We start from the raw sequence: 18,652 nt of genomic DNA, 5'->3' as shown, positions 1-18,652 counted from the left end.
CCAAAACACCCTTTTCCCCCCAATTTGCCCAAAATTCCCCTTTTTCACCCCAAAATCCTCCTTTTTCACCCGAAATTCCCCAGTTTTTGACCCAAATTCCCCCTTTTTGACCCCAAAATCCACCTTTTCCCCCCAAATTACCCCCAAAACCCCTTTTTCGCCCCCAAATCCCCCCAATTACACCCCCAAAATCCCTTTTTCCTCCCATTTTGACCCAAAATTCCCCATTTTTGACCCAAAATCCCCCTTTTCCCCCCCGATTTGCCCCAAATTGCCTTTTTTCACCCCCAAAAATCCCCATTTTGACCCCAAATATCCCATTTTTGACCCCAAAATCCCAGTTTTTTCCCCCAATCTCCCCAAATCCCCCTTTTTCACCCCAAAATCTCCCCAATTTGCCCCAAATCGCCCTTTTTCTCCCCAAATTCCCCACTTTTTGACCCAAATTCCCCCTTTTTGACCCCAAAATCCACCTTTTCCCCCCCAAATTACCCCAAAATCCCCATTTTCGCCCCCAAATCCCCCCAATTACACCCCCAAAATCCCTTTTTCCTCCCATTTTGACCCAAAATTCCCCATTTTCACCCCAAATCCCCTTTAAACTCCCCAAAACCCCCATTTTGACCCCAAAATCCCCATTTTTCCACCCATTTTGACCCCAAATCCCCCTTTTTGCCCCCCAAAATGCCCATTTTCACCCCCAAAAGTCCCATTCCCCCCCCATGTTGACCCCAAAATCCCCCTTTTTCACCCCAAAATCCCCCATACCTCCCCAAAATCCACTTTTTTCCCCCATTTTGACCCCAAATCCCCCATTTTTCACCCCCAAAACCCCCATTTCCCCCCCAAATTTGCCCAAAATTCCCCTTTTTCAACCAAAATCCCCATTTTTCTCCCCAAATTCCCCAGTTTTTGACCCAAATTCCCCCTTTTTGACCCCAAAATCCACCTTTTCCCCCCCAAATTACCCCAAAATCCCCATTTTCGCCCCCAAATCCCCCCAATTACACCCCCAAAATCCCCATTTTTCCACCCATTTTGACCCAAAATTCCCCATTTTTGACCCAAAATCCCCTTTAAACTCCCAAAAATCCCCATTTTGACCCCAAAATCCCCATTTTTCCACCCATTTTGACCCCAAATCCCCCTTTTTGCCCCCCAAAATGCCCATTTTCACCCCCAAAAGTCCCATTGCCCCCCCCATGTTGACCCCAAAATCCCCCTTTTTCACCCCAAAATCCCCCATACCTCCCCAAAATCCACTTTTTTCCCCCATTTTGACCCCAAATCCCCCATTTTTCACCCCCAAAACCCCCATTTCCCCCCCTAAATTTGCCCAAAATGGCCCCTTTTCCCCCCAAAACACCCTTTTCCCCCCAATTTGCCCAAAATTCCCTTTTTCACCCCAAAATCCCCATTTTTCAACCCAAATTCCCCATTTTTGACCCCAAATTCCTCCTTTTTGACCCCAAAATCCACCTTTTCCCCCCCAAATTACCCCAAAATCCCCATTTTCGCCCCCAAATCCCCCCAATTACACCCCCAAAATCCCTTTTTCCTCCCATTTTGACCCAAAATTCCCCATTTTCACCCCAAATCCCCTTTAAACTCCCCAAAACCCCCATTTTGACCCCAAAATCCCCATTTTTCCACCCATTTTGACCCCAAATCCCCCTTTTTGCCCCCCAAAATGCCCATTTTCACCCCCAAAAGTCCCATTCCCCCCCCCATGTTGACCCCAAAATCCCCCTTTTTCACCCCAAAATCCCCCATACCTCCCCAAAATCCACTTTTTTCCCCCATTTTGACCCCAAATCCCCCATTTTTCACCCCCAAAACCCCCATTTCCCCCCCTAAATTTGCCCAAAATGGCCCATTTTCCCCCCAAAACACCCTTTTCCCCCCAATTTGCCCAAAATTCCCCTTTTTCACCCCAAAATCGCCCTTTTTCTCCCCAAATTCCCCAGTTTTTGACCCAAATTCCCCCTTTTTGACCCCAAAATCCACCTATTCCCCCCCAAATTACCCCAAAATCCCCATTTTCGCCCCCAAAACCCCCAATTACACCCCCAAAATCCATTTTTCCTCCCATTTTGACCCAAAATTCCCCATTTTTGACCCAAAATCCCCCTTTTCCCCCCCGATTTGCCCCAAATTGCCTTTTTTCACCCCCAAAATCCCCATTTTGACCCCAAATATCCCATTTTTGACCCCAAAATCCCAGTTTTTTCCCCCAATCTCCCCAAATCCCCCTTTTTCACCCCAAAATCTCCCCAATTTGCCCCAAATCGCCCTTTTTCACCCCAAATTCCCCAGTTTTTGACCCAAATTCCCCCTTTTTGACCCCAAAATCCACCTTTTCCCCCCCAAATTACCCCAAAATCCCCATTTTCGCCCCCAAATCCCCCCAATTACACCCCCAAAATCCATTTTTCCTCCCATTTTGACCCAAAATTCCCCATTTTTGACCCAAAATACCCTTGAAACTCCCAAAAATCCCCATTTTGACCCCAAAATCCCCATTTTTCCACCCATTTTGACCCCAAATCCCCCTTTTTGCCCCCCAAAATGCCCATTTTCACCCCCAAAAGTCCCATTCCCCCCCCCCATGTTGACCCCAAAATCCCCCTTTTTCACCCCAAAATCCCCCATACCTCCCCAAAATCCACTTTTTTCCCCCATTTTGACCCCAAATCCCCATTTTTCTGCCCATTTTTGACCCCAAATCCCCCATTTTTCACCCCCAAAACCCCCATTTCCCCCCCTAAATTTGCCGAAAATTCCCCTTTTTCACCCCAAAACACCCTTTCCCCCCCAATTTGCCCAAAATTCCCCTTTTTCACCCCAAAATCCCACTTTTTCTCCCCAAATTGCCCTTTTTCATCCCCAAATCCCCCATTTTCACCCCAAAATCCCACTTTTCACCCCCAAAAATCCCCATTTTGACCCCAAAATCCCCATTTTTCCACCCATTTTGACCCCAAATCCCCCTTTTTGCCCCCCAAAATGCCCATTTTCAGCCCCAAAAGTCCCATTCCCCCCTCAAATTTGCCCAAAATCGCACTATTTTACCCCAAAATCCCCCATACCTCCCCAAAATCCACTTTTTTTCCCCCATTTTGACCCCAAATCCCCCATTTTGACCCCAAAATCCCCCCATTTCCTCTTTAAAATCCCCATTTCCCCCAAAAATCCCCATTTCCCCCCCCCCAATTTGCCTAAAATCGCACTTTTTTACCCCAAAAATCTCCATTTTGACCCCAAATCCCCATTTTTCTGCCCATTTTTGACCCCAAATCCCCCATTTTTCACCCCCAAAACCCCCATTTCCCCCCCCAAATTTGCCCAAAATTGCCCTTTTTCACCCCAAAACACCCTTTTCTCCCCAATTTACCCAAATTCTCCCTTTTTCACCCCAAAATCCCCCTTTTTCTCCCCAAATTGCCCTTTTTCATCCCCAAATCCCCCATTTTCACCCCCAAAATCCCACTTTTCACCCCCAAAAATCCCCATTTTGACCCCAAAATCCCCATTTTTCCACCCATTTTGACCCCAAAATCCCCATTTTTCCACCCATTTTGACCCCAAATCCCCCTTTTTGCCCCCCAAAATGCCCATTTTCCCCCCCAAAAGTCCCATTCCCCCCCCATGTTGACCCCAAAATCCCTCTTTTTCACCCCAAAATCCCCCATACCTCCCCAAAATCCACTTTTTTCCCCCATTTTGACCCCAAATCCCCCATTTTTCACCCCCAAAAACCCCCATTTCCCCCCCCAAATTTGCCCAAAATTCCCCTTTTTCACCTGAAAACACCCTTTTCTCCCCAATTTGCCCAAAATTCCCCTTTTTCACCCCAAAATCCTCCTTTTTCTCCCCAAATTCCCCAGTTTTTGACCCAAATTCCCCCTTTTTGACCCCAAAATCCAACTTTTCCCCCCAAATTACCCCAAAATCCCCATTTTCGCCCCCAAAATCCCTTTTTCCTCCCATTTTGACCCCAAATTCCCCATTTTTGACCCAAAATCCCCTTTAAACTCCCAAAAATCCCCATTTTGACCCCAAAATCCCCATTTTTCCACCCATTTTGACCCCAAATCCCCCTTTTTCATCCCAAAATCCCCCATTTCCCCCCCATAACCACCCTTTCCCCCCCCAATTTGCCCCAAATTGCCCTTTTTTGCCCCATTTTGACCCCAAATCCCCCATTTTTGACCCAAAATATCCAATTTTTGACCCAAAATTCCCCTTTTTCACCCCAAAATCGCCCTTTTTCTCCCCAAATTCCCCAGTTTTTGACCCAAATTCCCCCTTTTTGACCCCAAAATCCACCTTTTCCCCCCCAAATTACCCCAAAATCCCCATTTTCGCCCCCAAAATCCCTTTTTCCTCCCATTTTGACCCAAAATTCCCCATTTTTGACCCAAAATCCCCCTTTTCCCCCCCGATTTGCCCCAAATTGCCTTTTTCAACCCCCAAAAATCCCCATTTTGACCCCAAATATCCCATTTTTGACCCCAAAATCCCAGTTTTTTCCCCCAATCTCCCCAAATCCCCCTTTTTCACCCCAAAATCTCCCAAATTTGCCCCAAATCGCACTTTTTCACCCCAAATTCCCCAGTTTTTGACCCAAATTCCCCCTTTTTCACCCCCAAATCCACCTTTTCCCCCCCAAATTACCCCAAAATCCCTCTTTTTCAACCCAGAATCCCCCATACCTCCCCAAAATCCACTTTTTTCCCCCATTTTGACCCCAAATCCCCCATTTTTCACCCCCAAAACCCCCATTTCCCCCCCTAAATTTGCCCAAAATTCCCCTTTTTCACCCCAAAACACCCTTTCCCCCCAATTTGCCCAAAATTCCCCTTTTTCACCCCAAAATCCTCCTTTTTCACCCCAAATTCCCCAGTTTTTGACCCAAATTCCCCCTTTTTGACCCCAAAATCCACCTTTTCCCCCCCAAATTACCCCAAAATCCCCATTTTCGCCCCCAAAATCCCTTTTTCCTCCCATTTTGACCCAAAATTCCCCATTTTTGACCCAAAATCCCCCTTCCCCCCCCCGATTTGCCCCAAATTGCCTTTTTCAACCCCCAAAAATCCCCATTTTGACCCCAAATATCCCATTTTTGACCCCAAAATCCCAGTTTTTTCCCCCAATCTCCCCAAATCCCCCTTTTTCACCCCAAAATCTCCCCAATTTGCCCCAAATCGCCCTTTTTCACCCCAAATTCCCCAGTTTTTGACCCAAATTCCTCCTTTTTGACCCCAAAATCCACCTTTTCCCCCCCAAATTACCCCAAAATCCCCATTTTCTCCCCCAAATCCCCCCAATTACACCCCCAAAATCCCTTTTTCCTCCCATTTTGACCCAAAATTCCCCATTTTTGACCCAAAATCCCCCTTTTCCCCCCCGATTTGCCCCAAATTGCCTTTTTTCACCCCCAAAAATCCCCATTTTGACCCCAAATATCCCATTTTTGACCCCAAAATCCCAGTTTTTTCCCCCAATCTCCCCAAATCCCCCTTTTTAACCCAAAATCTCCCCAATTTGCCCCAAATCGCCCTTTTTCACCCCAAATTCCCCAGTTTTTGACCCCAAATTCCCCCTTTTTGACCCCAAAATCCACCTTTTCCCCCCCAAATTACCCCCAAATCCCCATTTTCGCCCCCAAATCCCCCCAATTACACCCCCAAAATCCCTTTTTCCTCCCATGTTGACCCAAAATTCCCCATTTTTGACCCAAAATCCCACTTTTCACCCCCAAAATCCCCATTTTGACCCCAAAATCCCCATTTTTCCACCCATTTTGACCCCAAATCCCCCTTTTTGCCCCCCAAAATGCCCATTTTCACCCCCAAGAGTCCCATTCCCCCCCCCCATGTTGACCCCAAAATCCCTCTTTTTCACCCCAAAATCCCCCATAGCTCCCCAAAATCCACTTTTTCCCCCCATTTTGACCCCAAATCCCCCATTTTGACCCCAAAATCCCCCCATTTCCTCTTTAAAATCCCCATTTCCCCAAAAAATCCCCATTTCCCCCCCCAATTTGCCTAAAATCGCACTTTTTTACCCCAAAAATCTCCATTTTGACCCCAAATCCCCATTTTTCTGCCCATTTTTGACCCCAAATCCCCCATTTTTCACCCCCAAAACCCCCATTTCCCCCCCTAAATTTGCCCAAAATGGCCCCTTTTCCCCCCAAAACACCCTTTTCCCCCCAATTTGCCCAAAATTCCCCTTTTTCACCCCAAAATCCTCCTTTTTCTCCCCAAATTCCCCAGTTTTTGACCCAAATTCCCCCTTTTTGACCCCAAAATCCACCTTTTCCCCCCCAAATTTCCCCAAAATCCCCATTTTCGCCCCCAAATCCCCCCAATTACACCCCCAAAATCCCTTTTTCCTCCCATTTTGACCCAAAATTCCCCATTTTTGACCCAAAATCCCCTTTAAACTCCCAAAAATCCCCATTTTGACCCCAAAATCCCCCCTTTTCCGCCCATTTTGACCCCAAATCCCCCTTTTTCATCCCAAAACCCTCATTTCCCCCCATAACCACCCTTTCCCCCCCCCAATTTGCCCAAAATTGCCCTTTTTTGCCCCATTTTGACCCCAAATCCCCCATTTTTGACCCAAAATATCCAATTTTTGACCCAAAATGCCCCTTTTTCACCCCAAATCCCCCCAAAACCTTCAACTTTTACCCCAAAATCCTCATTTTTCCCCCCATTTTGACCCCAAATCCCCCATTTCTGACCCCAAAATCCCACTTTTTCACCCCAAATCCCCATTTTTCCCCCTAAATTTGCCCAAAATTGCACTTTTTCACCCCAAAACCGACCTCATCAGGGCCCCCCACCCCCCTTTTTCCCCCCCAAAACCCCCTTTTTCCACCCATTTTGACCCCAAATCCCCCATTTCTGACCCCAAAATCCCACTTTTTCACCCCAAAATCCCCCATTTCTGACCCCAAAATCCCCATTTTTGACCCCAATTTGCCCAAAATCGCCCTTTTTCACCCCAAATCTCACCTCATTGGGTCCCATTCTTCCCCCCCAAATCCCCCTTTTTCCACCCATTTTGCCCCAAAATCCCCCATTTCTGACCCCAAAATCCCACTTTTTCACCCCAAAATCCCACATTTCTGACCCCAAATCCCACTTTTCCCCACCAAATTTGCCCAAAATTGCCCTTTTTCGCCCCATTTTGACCCCAAATCCCCCATATTTGACCCAAAATATCCAATTTTTGACCCAAAATTCCCCTTTTTCACCCCAAAATCCCCCCAAACCCTTCAACTTTTACCCCAAAATCCTCATTTTTCACCCCATTTTGCCACAAAATCCCACTTTTTCACCCCCAAAATCCCCATTTTTCAACCCAAATTCCCCATTTTTGACCCCAAATTCCCCCTTTTTGACCCCAAAATCCACCTTTTCCCCCCCAAATTACCCCCAAAACCCCATTTTCGCCCCCAAATCCCCCCAATTACACCCCCAAAATCCATTTTTCCTCCCATTTTGACCCAAAATCCCCCATTTTTGACCCAAAATCCCCCTTTTCCCCCCCGATTTGCCCCAAATTGCCTTTTTTCACCCCCAAAATCCCCATTTTGACCCCAAATATCCCATTTTTGACCCCAAAATCCCAGTTTTTTCCCCCAATCTCCCCAAATCCCCCTTTTTCACCCCAAAATCTCCCCAATTTGCCCCAAATCGCCCTTTTTCCCCCCAATTTCCCCAGTTTTTGACCCAAATTCCCCGTTTTTGACCCCAAAATCCAACTTTTCCCCCCAAATTACCCCCAAAACCCCATTTTCGCCCCCAAATCCCCACAATTACACCCCCAAAATCCATTTTTCCCCCCATTTTGACCCAAAAATCCCCATTTTTGACCCAAATTTGCCCAAAATGGCCCTTTTTCACCCCAAATCTCACCTCATTGGGTCCCACTTGTTGCCCCCCACCCCCTTTTTCCACCCATTTTGACCCAAAATCCCCCATTTTCACCCCAAAAACCCACTTTTCACCCCAAATATCCCCATTTTGACCCCAAAATCCCCATTTTTCACCCAACTTTGCCCAAAATGCCCCTTTTTCACCCCAAATCTCACCTCATTGGGTCCCACTTGTTTCCCCCCACCCCCTTTTTCCCCCCCAAATCCCCCTTTTCCCACCCATTTTGACCCAAAATCCCCCATTTTCACCCCAAAATCCTCCATTTCTGACCCCAAATCCCACTTTTCCCCACCAAATTTGCCCAAAATTGCCCTTTTTTGCCTCATTTTGACCCCAAATCCCCCATTTTTGACCCAAAATATCCAATTTTTGACCCAAAATGCCCCTTTTTCACCCCAAATCCCCCCAAAACCCCCAACTTTTACCCCAAAATCCTCATTTTTCACCCCATTTTGACCCAAAATCCCCCATTTCTGACCCCAAAATCCCCATTTTTGACCCCAATTTGCCCAAAATGGCCCTTTTTCACCCCAAATCTCACCTCATTGGGTCCCATTGTTCCCCCCCAAAACCCCCTTTTTCCACCCATTTTGACCCAAAATCCCCCATTTTCTGACCCCAAATCCCACCTTTTCACCCCAAAAATCCCCATTTTCCCCCCCAATTTGCCCAAAATCGCCCTTTTTCACCCCAAATCTCACCTCATTGGGTCCCACTTGTTGCCCCCCATCCCCCTTTTTCCCCCCCAAAACCCCCTTTTTCCACCCATTTTGACCCAAAATCCCCCATTTCTGACCCCAAAATCCCACTTTTTCACCCCAAAATCCTCCATTTCTGACCCCAAATCCCACTTTTCCCCACCAAATTTGCCCCAAATTGCCATTTTTTGCCCCATTTTGACCCCAAATCCCCCATTTTTGACCCAAAATATCCAATTTTTGACCCAAAATTCCCCTTTTTCACCCCAAATCCCCCCAAAACCTTCAACTTTTACCCCAAAATCCTCATTTTTCACCCCATTTTGACCCCAAATCCCCCATTTCTGACCCCAAAATCCCACTTTTTCACCCCAAAATCCCCCATTTCTGACCCCAAAATCCCCCTTTTTCACCCCAAAATCCCCCATTTTTGACCCCAAATCCCACTTTTCCCCCCCAAATTTGCCCAAAATTGCCCATTTTCGCCCCATTTGACCCCAAATCCCCCATTTTTGACCCAAAATTCCCCTTTTTCACCCCAAATCCCCCCAAAACCTTCAACTTTTACCCCAAAATCCTCATTTTTCACCCCATTTTGACCCCAAATCCCCCATTTCTGACCCCAAAATCCCACTTTTTCACCCCAAAATCCCCATTTTCCCCCCCAAAAATCCCCATTTTTGACCCCAAATTTGCCCAAAATGGCCCTTTTTCACCCCAAATCTCACCTCATTGGGTCCCATTGTTCCCCCCCAAAACCCCCTTTTTCCACCCATTTTGACCCCAAATCCCCCATTTCTGACCCCAAAATCCCACTTTTTCACCCCAAAACCCCCCATTTCTGACCCAAAAATCCCCATTTTTGACCCAAATTTGCCCAAAATGGCCGTTTTTCACCCCAAATCTCACCTCATTGGGTCCCACTTGTTGCCCCCCACCCCCCTTTTCCCCCCCCAGAACCCCCTTTTTCCACCCATTTTGACCCCAAATCCCCCATTTTTGACCCCAAAATCCCACTTTTCCCCACCAAATTTGCCCAAAATTGCCCTTTTTCACCCCATTTTGACCCCAAATCCCCCATTTACTGACCCCAAAATTCCCCTTTTTCACCCCAAATCCCCCCAAAACCTTCAACTTTTACCCCAAAATCCTCATTTTTCACCCCATTTTGACCCCAAATCCCCCATTTCTGACCCCAAAATCCCACTTTTTCACCCCAAAAATCCCCATTTTTCCCCCTAAATTTGCCCAAAATTGCACTTTTTCACCCCAAAACCGACCTCATCAGGGCCCCCCACCCCCCTTTTTCCCCCCCAAATCCCCCTTTTTCCACCCATTTTGACCCCAAATCCCCCATTTCTGACCCCAAAATCCCACTTTTTCACCCCAAAATCCCCATTTTCCCCCCCAAATTTGCCCAAAATTGCCCTTTTTCACCCCATTTTGACCCCAAATCCCCCATTTTTGACCCAAAATGCCCCTTTTTCACCCCCAAATCCCCCCAAACCCTTCAACTTTTACCCCAAAATCCTCATTTTTCACCCCATTTTGACCCCAAATCCCCCATTTCTGACCCCAAAATCCCACTTTTTCACCCCAAAATCCCCCATTTCTGACCCCAAATCCCACTTTTTCACCCCAAATTTGCCCAAAATTGCCCTTTTTCACCCCATTTTGACCCCAAATCCCCCATTTCTGACCCAAAAATCCCACTTTTTCACCCCAAAACCCCCCATTTCTGACCCCAAAATCCCCATTTTTGACCCAAATTTGCCCAAAATCGCCCTTTTTCACCCCAAATCTCACCTCATTGGGTCCCATTGTTCCCCCCCAAAACCCCCTTTTTCCACCCATTTTGACCCCAAATCCCCCATTTCTGACCCCAAAATCCCACTTTTTCACCCCAAAATCCCCCATTTCTGACCCCAAAATCCCACTTTTTCACCCCAAAATCCCCATTTTTGACCCCAAATTTGCCCAAAATGGCCCTTTTTCACCCCAAATCTCACCTCATTGGGTCCCACTTGTTGCCCCCACCCCCCTTTTTCCCCCCCAAAACCCCCTTTTTCCACCCATTTTGACCCTAAATCCCCCATTTCTGACCCCAAAATCCCACCTTTTCACCCCAAAATCCCCATTTTTGACCCAAATTTGCCCAAAATTGCCCTTTTTCACCCCAAATCTCACCTCATTGGGTCCCACTTGCTGCCCCCCGACGTAAGTGGCCCCAAAATGATACGCTGAGTCCCCAACCGTGCTCAGAGACACCGTGTGGTTCACCTAGTAACCAAAAGCCACCTTTTTTAGCCCAAAAATCACCTCCGAAAATAGACATTTTTGAACATGCCAAAAATGGATGTTTTCAGACATAAGTGCCCACCCAGCCCCATAGCTGCCCCATAAGTGACCCCCAGCCCCATAAGTGCCCCATAGCTGCCCCATAAGTGACCCCCAGCCCCATAAGTGCCCCATAAGTGCCCCATAGCTGCCCCATAAGTGATCCCCAGCCCCATAAGTGACCTCCAGCCCCATAGCTGCCCCATAAGTGCCCACCATAAGTGCCCCCCCAGTCCCATAGCTGCCCCATAAGCACCCCCCAGCCCCATAGCTGCCCCATAAGTGCCCCCCCAGCCCCATAAGTGCCCCATAAGTGCCCCCCAGCCCCATAAGTGCCCCATAAGTGCCCCCCCAGCCCCATTACTGCCCCATAGCAGCCCCACAGCTGTCCCATAGCTGCCCCATAAGCATCACCCCCAGCCCCATAAGTGCCCCCCCAGCCCCCCAGCTGCCCCATAAGTGCCCCATAGCTGCCCCATAAGTGACCCCCAGCCCCTTAAGTGCCTCCCCAGCCCCACAGCTGCCCCGTAAGTGCCCCACAGCTGCCCCATAGGTGCTCCCCCAGCCCCATAGCTGCCCCATAAGCACCCCCCAGCCCCATAAGTGCCCCATAAGTGCCCCCCCAGCCCCCCAGCTGCCCCATAGCCACCCCATAGCTGCCCCATAAGTGCCCCCCCAGCCCCATAGCTGCCCCATAAGTGCCCCCCAGCCCCATAAGTGCCCCCCCAGTCCCATAGCTGCCCCATAAGTGCCCCCCAGCCCCATAAGTGCCCCCCCAGCCCCATAGCTGCCCCATAAGTGCCCCATAGCTGCCCCATAAGTGCCCCCCCAGCCCCATAAGTGCCCCCTCAGTCCCATAGCTGCCCCATAAGTGCCCCCCAGCCCCATAAGTGCCCCCTCAGTCCCATAGCTGCCCCATAAGTGCCCCCCAGCCCCATAAGTGCCCCCCAGCTGCCCCATAAGTGCCCCCCCAGCCCCATGGCTGCCCCATAAGTGCCCCCCCAGCCCCATAAGTGCCCCATAGCTGCCCCATAAGTGCCCCCCCAGCCCCATAAGTGCCCCATAGCTGCCCCATAAGTGCCCCATAAGTGACCCCCAGCCCCATAAGTGACCTCCAGCCCCATAGCAGCCCCATAGCTGCCCCATAGCAGCCCCATAGCTGCCCCATAAGTGCCCCCCAGCCCCATAGCTGCCCCATAAGTGCCCCCCAGCCCCATAGCTGCCCCATAGCAGCCCCACAGCTGCCCCATAGCAGCCCCACAGCTGCCCCATAAGTGCCCCATAGCTGCCCCATAAGTGCCCCCCCAGCCCCATAAGTGACCTCCAGCCCCATAGCTGCCCCATAGGTGCCCCCCAGCCCCATAGCTGCCCCATATGTGCCCCCCCAGCCCCATAAGTGCCCCATAGCTGCTCCCTCAGTGCCCCATAGCTGCCCCATATGTGCCCCCCAGTCCCATAGCTGCCCCATAAGTGCTCCCCCAACCCCATAAGTGCCCCTCCAGCCCCATAGCTGCCCCATATGTGCCCCCCCAGCCCCATAAGTGCCCCATAGGTGCCCCCCAGCCCCATAGCTGCCCCATAAGTGCCCCCCCAGCCCCATAAGTGCCCCATAGCTGCCCCATAAGTGACCCCCAGCCCCATAAGTGACCTCCAGCCCCATAGCTGCCCCATATGTGCCCCCCCAGCCCCATAAGTGCCCCATAAGTGCCCCCCAGCCCCATAAGTGCCCCATAAGTGCCCCCCAGCCCCATAGCTGCCCCATAAGTGCCCCCCATAAGTGTCCCCCCAGTCCCATAGCTGCCCCATAAGCACCCCCCAGCCCCATAGCTGCCCCATAAGCAACCCCAGCCCCATAGCTGCCCCATAAGTGCCCCCCAGCCCCATAAGTGCCCCATAGCTGCCCCATAGGTGCTCCCTCAGTCCCATAGCTGCCCCATAAGTGCCCCCCAGCCCCATAAGTGCCCCATAGCTGCCCCATAAGTGCCCCCCCAACCCCATAAGTGCCCCTCCAGCCCCATAGCTGCCCCATATGTGGCCCCCCAGCCCCATAAGTGCCCCATAGCTGCCCCATAGGTGCTCCCTCAGTCCCATAGCTGCCCCATAAGTGCCCCCCAGCCCCATAAGTGCCCCATAGCTGCCCCATAAGTGCCCCCCCAACCCCATATGTGCCCCCCCAGCCCCATAAGTGCCCCATAAGTGCCTCCCAGCCCCATAGCTGCCACATAAGTGCCCCCCATAAGTGCCCCCCCAGTCCCATAGCTGCCCTGTAAGCACCCCCCAGCCCCATAGCTGCCCCATAAGTGCCCCCCAGCCCCATAAGTGCCCCCCCAACCCCATAAGTGCCCCTCCAGCCCCATAGCTGCCCTATATGTGCCCCCCCAGCCCCATAAGTGCCCCATAGCTGCCCCATAAGTGCCCCCCCAGCCCCATAGCTGCCCCATAAGTGCCCCCCAGCCCCATAAGTGCCCCATAGCTGCCCCATAAGTGCCCCCCCAACCCCATAAGTGCCCCTCCAGCCCCATAGCTGCCCCATATGTGCCCCCCCAGCCCCATAAGTGCCCCATAGCTGCCCCATAGGTGCTCCCTCAGTCCCATAGCTGCCCCATAAGCGCCCCCCAGCCCCATAAGTGCCCCATAGCTGCCCCATAAGTGCCCCCCCAACCCCATAAGTGCCCCTCCAGCCCCATAGCTGCCCCATATGTGCCCCCCCAGCCCCATAAGTGCCCCATAGCTGCTCCATAAGCACCCCCAGCCCCATAGCTGCCCCATAAGCGCCCCCCAGCCCCATAAGTGCCCCATAGCTGCCCCATAAGTGCCCCCCCAACCCCATAAGTGCCCCTCCAGCCCCATAGCTGCCCCATAAGTGCCCCCCCAGCCCCATAAGTGCCCACAGCTGCCCCATAAGCAGCACCTGGAAGTGGTTGCTGAGCCCTTTGTTCACCGTCAGCTTCACTCCCTCCATCTGCACCGGGAACAGCTCTGGGGGGAGATGGGGGGCGCCCCATAGATCAGCGTCACCCATAGGTGCCCCATAGCCCCCCCCTACCCCATAGGTACCCCCCATAGATGCCCCCCCCCACCCCATAACCCTCCCCCCATATCTCCCCCCCACCCCATAACCCCCCCCCATAACCCCATAACCCCCCCCATATCTCCCCCCCACCCCATAGGTGCCCCCCCCCCCACATAACCCTCCCCCCATATCTCCCCCCTCCACCCCATAACCCACCCCATTGGTGCCCCCCCACCCCATAGCTGCCCCATAAGTGCCCCCCCACCCCATATCTCCCCTCCCATATCACCCCCACCCCCCATAGATGCCCCCCCCACCCCATAACCCCCCCCCGTAAGTGCCCTCCCCCCACTTTAGACCCCCCCAATCCCCCATAACCCCCCCCATATCTCCCCGCCCCACACCATAGGTGCCCCCCCACCCCATAACCCACCCCCCCCGACCCCATAACCCCCCACACCCCATAGGTGCCCCCCCCATCCCATATCTCCCCCCCACCCCATAAGAGCCCCCCTCACCCCATAACCACCCCCCACCCCATAACCACCCCCCACCCCATAGGTGCCCCCCCCCCCCATATCTCCCCCCCCAACCCCATAACCCCCCCCATAACCCCCCACACCCCATAGCCCACCCCCCACCCCATAACCCACCCCATAACCCCCCCCCCACCTTTACACCTTCGATGACACTCCTCGAAGGTCCCCGGGTTGGGCAGGGGGCTCGTTGTAGCCCCCCCCCCATGTTGGGATGATGTGGGTCCTCCTGTGGGGCTCAGCCCCCCAAGTGACCCCCCCCCACCCCCAGCCCCATTACCCCCCATAGGGAGACCTGGGGGGGGGGGGGGAGCCAAAGGGGGGGGCAACAGCCCCATAGATGGGGGGGGTGGTGGTGGGGGGGATCCAGCTGCCAACACCGACCCCATAGAGCTGTGGGGCAGAGAGAACAGGGTGAGACCCCATAGACACATAAGTGACCCTATAGACACATAGAGACCCCATAGACACATAGAGACCCCATAGACACATAGAGACCCCATAGACACATAGAGACCCCATAGAGACCCATAGAGACCCATAGAGATCCTATAGAGACCCACAGAGACCCCATAGAGACCCGTAGAGACCCCATAGACCCATAGAGACTCATAGAGCCCCATAGAGCCCCATAGAGACACATAGAGACCCATAGAGACCCCATAGACCCATAGAGACCCATAGAGACCCATAGAGACCCATAGAGACCCACAGAGACCCATAGAGCCACATAGACCCCATAGAGACCCATAGAGACCCATAGAGACCCATAGGGACCCCATAGACCCATAGAGACCCCATAGACCCATAGAGATCCCATAGACCCATAAGTGACCCCATAGACACATAGAGACCCCATAGAGACCCATAGAGACACATAGAGACCCATAGAGACCCCAAAGACCCCCACAGAGCCCCCATTAAACCCTATATCCGCCCCATAGAGCCCCATAGACCCCCATACAGCCCCATAAAGACCCATAGAACCCATTAACCACCCCATAGACCCCCATAGGGACCCCCATTAAACCCTATATCCGCCCCATAGGGCCCCATAGAGCCCCATAGGGACCCCATAGGGACCCATAGACCCCATAGAGCCCCATAGAGACCCATAGGGACCCATAGAGCCCCATAAAGACCCATAGAACCCCATAGAGCCCCATAGAGCCCCCATTAAACCCTATATCCGCCCCATAGAGCCCCATAGACCCCCATACAGCCCCACAGGGCCCCAAAGACCCCCATAGAGCCCCATAAAAACCCATAGAACCCCATAACCACCCCATAGACCCCCATAGGGCCCCCATTAAACCCTATATCCGCCCCATAGAGCCCCATAGACCCCCATACAGCCCCATAGGGCCCCATAGACCCCCACAGAACCCCATAACCACCCCATAGAGCCCCATAGACCCCCATAGGGCCCCCATTAAACCCTATATCCGCCCCATAGACCCCCACAGAGACCCATAGAGCCCCCATTAAACCCTATATCCGCCCCATAGAGCCCCATATTGCCCCATAAGGACCCATAGAACCCCATAGAGACCCCATAGAGCCCCATAGAGCCCCCATTAAACCCTATATCCGCCCCATAGAGCCCCATAAAGACCCATAGACCCCCATAGAGCACCATAAAGACCCACAGAACCCCATAACCACCCCATAGACCCCCATTAAACCCTATATCCGCCCCATAGAGCCCCCATTAAACCCTATATCCACCCCATAGACCCCATAGAGACCCCATTAAACCCTATATCCGCCCCATAGACCCCCATAGAGCCCCATAAAACCCCATAACCACCCCATAGACCCCCATAGGACCCCCATTAAACACTATATCCTCCCCATAGACCCCCATACAGCCCCATAGGAACCCAATAGAGCCCCATAGACACCCCATAGAGACCCATAGACCCCATAGAGCCCCATAGACCCCCATACAGCCCCATAGAGACCCACAGACACCCCATAGAGCCCCATAAAGACCCATAGAACCCCATAACCACCCCATAGACCCCCATAGGGCCCCCATTAAACCCTATATCCACCCCATAGAGACCCATAGAACCCCATAGAGCCCCATAGACCCCATAGAGCCCCATAGGAACCCAATAGAGCCCCATAGACACCCCATAGAGACCCATAGGGAGCCATAGAGCCCCGTAGAGCCCCATAGAGCCCCATAGAGACCCCATAGACCCATAGAGACCCAAAGGGACCCATAGAGACCCATAGGGACCCATAGGGACCCAATAGAACCCTATAGATCCCCATAGAGACCCCATAGGGACTCATAGAGACCCCATAGAGACCCATAGAGACCCATAGACTCCACATAGCACCCCATAGAGCCCTACAGACCCCCATAGGAGCCCCATAGAACCCCATAGAGCCCTATAGAGACCCATAGAGCCCCATAGAGACCCCATACAGCCCCATAGACCCCATAGACCGCATAGAACCCCATAACCACCCCACAGACCCCCATAGGGCCCCCATTAAACCCTATATCCGCCCCATAGAGCCTCATAGAGCCCCACAGAGACCCATTGAGCCCCATAGGGCCCCCATTAAACCCTATATCCGCCCCATAGAGCCCCATAGACCCCATAGAGACCCATAGAGCCCCCATTAAACCCTATATCCGCCCCATAGACCCCCATAGAGACCCCATAGAGACCCACAGACACCCCATAGAGCCCCATAAAGACCCATAGAACCCCATAACCACCCCATAGACGCCCATAGGGCCCCCATTAAACCCTATATCCACCCCATAGAGACCCATAGAACCCCATAGAGCCCCATAGGAACCCAATAGAGCCCCATAGACACCCCATAGAGACCCATAGGGACCCATAGAGCCCCATAGAGACCCCATAGACCCAAAGGGACCCATAGAGACCCATAGAGACCCATAGGGACCCATAGGGACCCATAGGGACCCATAGGAACCCAATAGAACCCTATAGAGCCCCATAGGGACCCATAGAGACACATAGAGACCCCATAGAGACCCATAGAGACCCATAGACTCCACATAGCACCCCATAGAGCCCTACAGACCCCCATAGGAGCCCCATAGACCCCCATACAGCCCCATAGACACCCATAGAGCCCCATAGAGACCCCATAGACCCGCATAGACCCCCATACAGCCCCATAGACCCCATAGACCGCATAGAGCCCCATAGAGACCCCATACAGCCCCACAGACCCCATAGACCGCATAGAGCCCCATAGAGACCCCATAGACCCGCATACAGACCCATAGACCCCATAGAGCCCCCATTAAACCCTATACCCGCCCCATAGAGCCCCATAGAGACCCATAGGGCCCCCATTAAACCCTATATCCGCCCCATAGAGCCCCATAGACCCCATAGAGCCCCATAGACCCCATAGAGCCCCATAGATCCCCATAGAGCCCCCATTAAACCCTATATCCGCCCCATAGAGCCCCATAGACCCCATAGAGCCCCATAGACCCCATAGAGCCCCATAAAGACCCATAGAATCCCATAACCACCCCATAGAGCCCCATAGACCCCATAGAGCCCCATAGGGCCCCCATTAAACCCTATATCCGCCCCATAGGGCCCCATAGACCCCATAGAGCCCCATAGAGCCCATAGAGCCCCCATTAAACCCTATACCCGCCCCATAGCCCCCCATTACCGCCCCTCCCCCCCCCCCCCAGGTGTCCTCACCTACAGGACAGCGCGCGGCTCTGAACAAGCCCCGCCCCTTCCGGTGGGAAGCCCCGCCCCTTCCGGTGGGAGACCACGCCTTTTCCGGTGTGACGCCACGCTACTTCCGCTTCCCCCCCCCCCCACGCTATGAGCGTTACTTCCGCTCGGGTAGAAGCGCGTGTCGTCACTTCCGGCTGGTCCGCTATTGGCTGAGAGCCTCATAATGGGACTCTATAAGGACCCATAGAGACTCATAAGGACCCATAGAGACTCATAGAGATTAATAGAGCGCCCCCTAGAGGCTTGGAGGACTCATTGCAATCCATAGGGACCCATAGAGACACATAGAGATTAATAGAGCGCCCCCTAGAGGCTTGGAAAACTCATTGCAACCCATAGGGATTAATAGGGA

General features: G+C 52.5%; 1 protein-coding gene across 2 annotated transcripts in view; it reads right to left on the bottom strand.

Moving 5' to 3' along the window:
* The window catches only part of LOC146751923 (mitochondrial import receptor subunit TOM40 homolog), a 36,505-nt gene extending 18,169 nt beyond the window's left edge, over positions 1-18,336 (bottom strand). Inside the window, exons 1-4 of one of the 2 annotated variants that reach the window (XM_085533396.1) lie at positions 18,259-18,336; positions 14,676-14,932; positions 13,902-13,969; positions 10,841-10,933 (exon numbers count right to left, since the gene is read on the bottom strand). In XM_085533396.1, the coding sequence (XP_085389522.1) occupies positions 10,841-10,933; positions 13,902-13,969; positions 14,676-14,928 (414 nt within the window). In that variant the 5' untranslated portion in view covers positions 14,929-14,932; positions 18,259-18,336. The remainder of the gene's footprint in view (positions 1-10,840; positions 10,934-13,901; positions 13,970-14,675; positions 14,933-18,258) is intronic. The other variant, XM_085533397.1, reaches the window with a different exon arrangement.
* Positions 18,337-18,652: the final 316 nt, after the last annotated feature.

Source organism: Coturnix japonica, unplaced genomic scaffold (genome assembly GCF_054131305.1).
Source record: "Coturnix japonica strain WE unplaced genomic scaffold, WE-NBRP24 Scf060, whole genome shotgun sequence".
NCBI lineage: Eukaryota > Metazoa > Chordata > Aves > Galliformes > Phasianidae > Coturnix > Coturnix japonica.
Note: the sequence above shows the minus strand (reverse complement) of the source record. Positions and strands in the feature narration are given on the sequence as shown.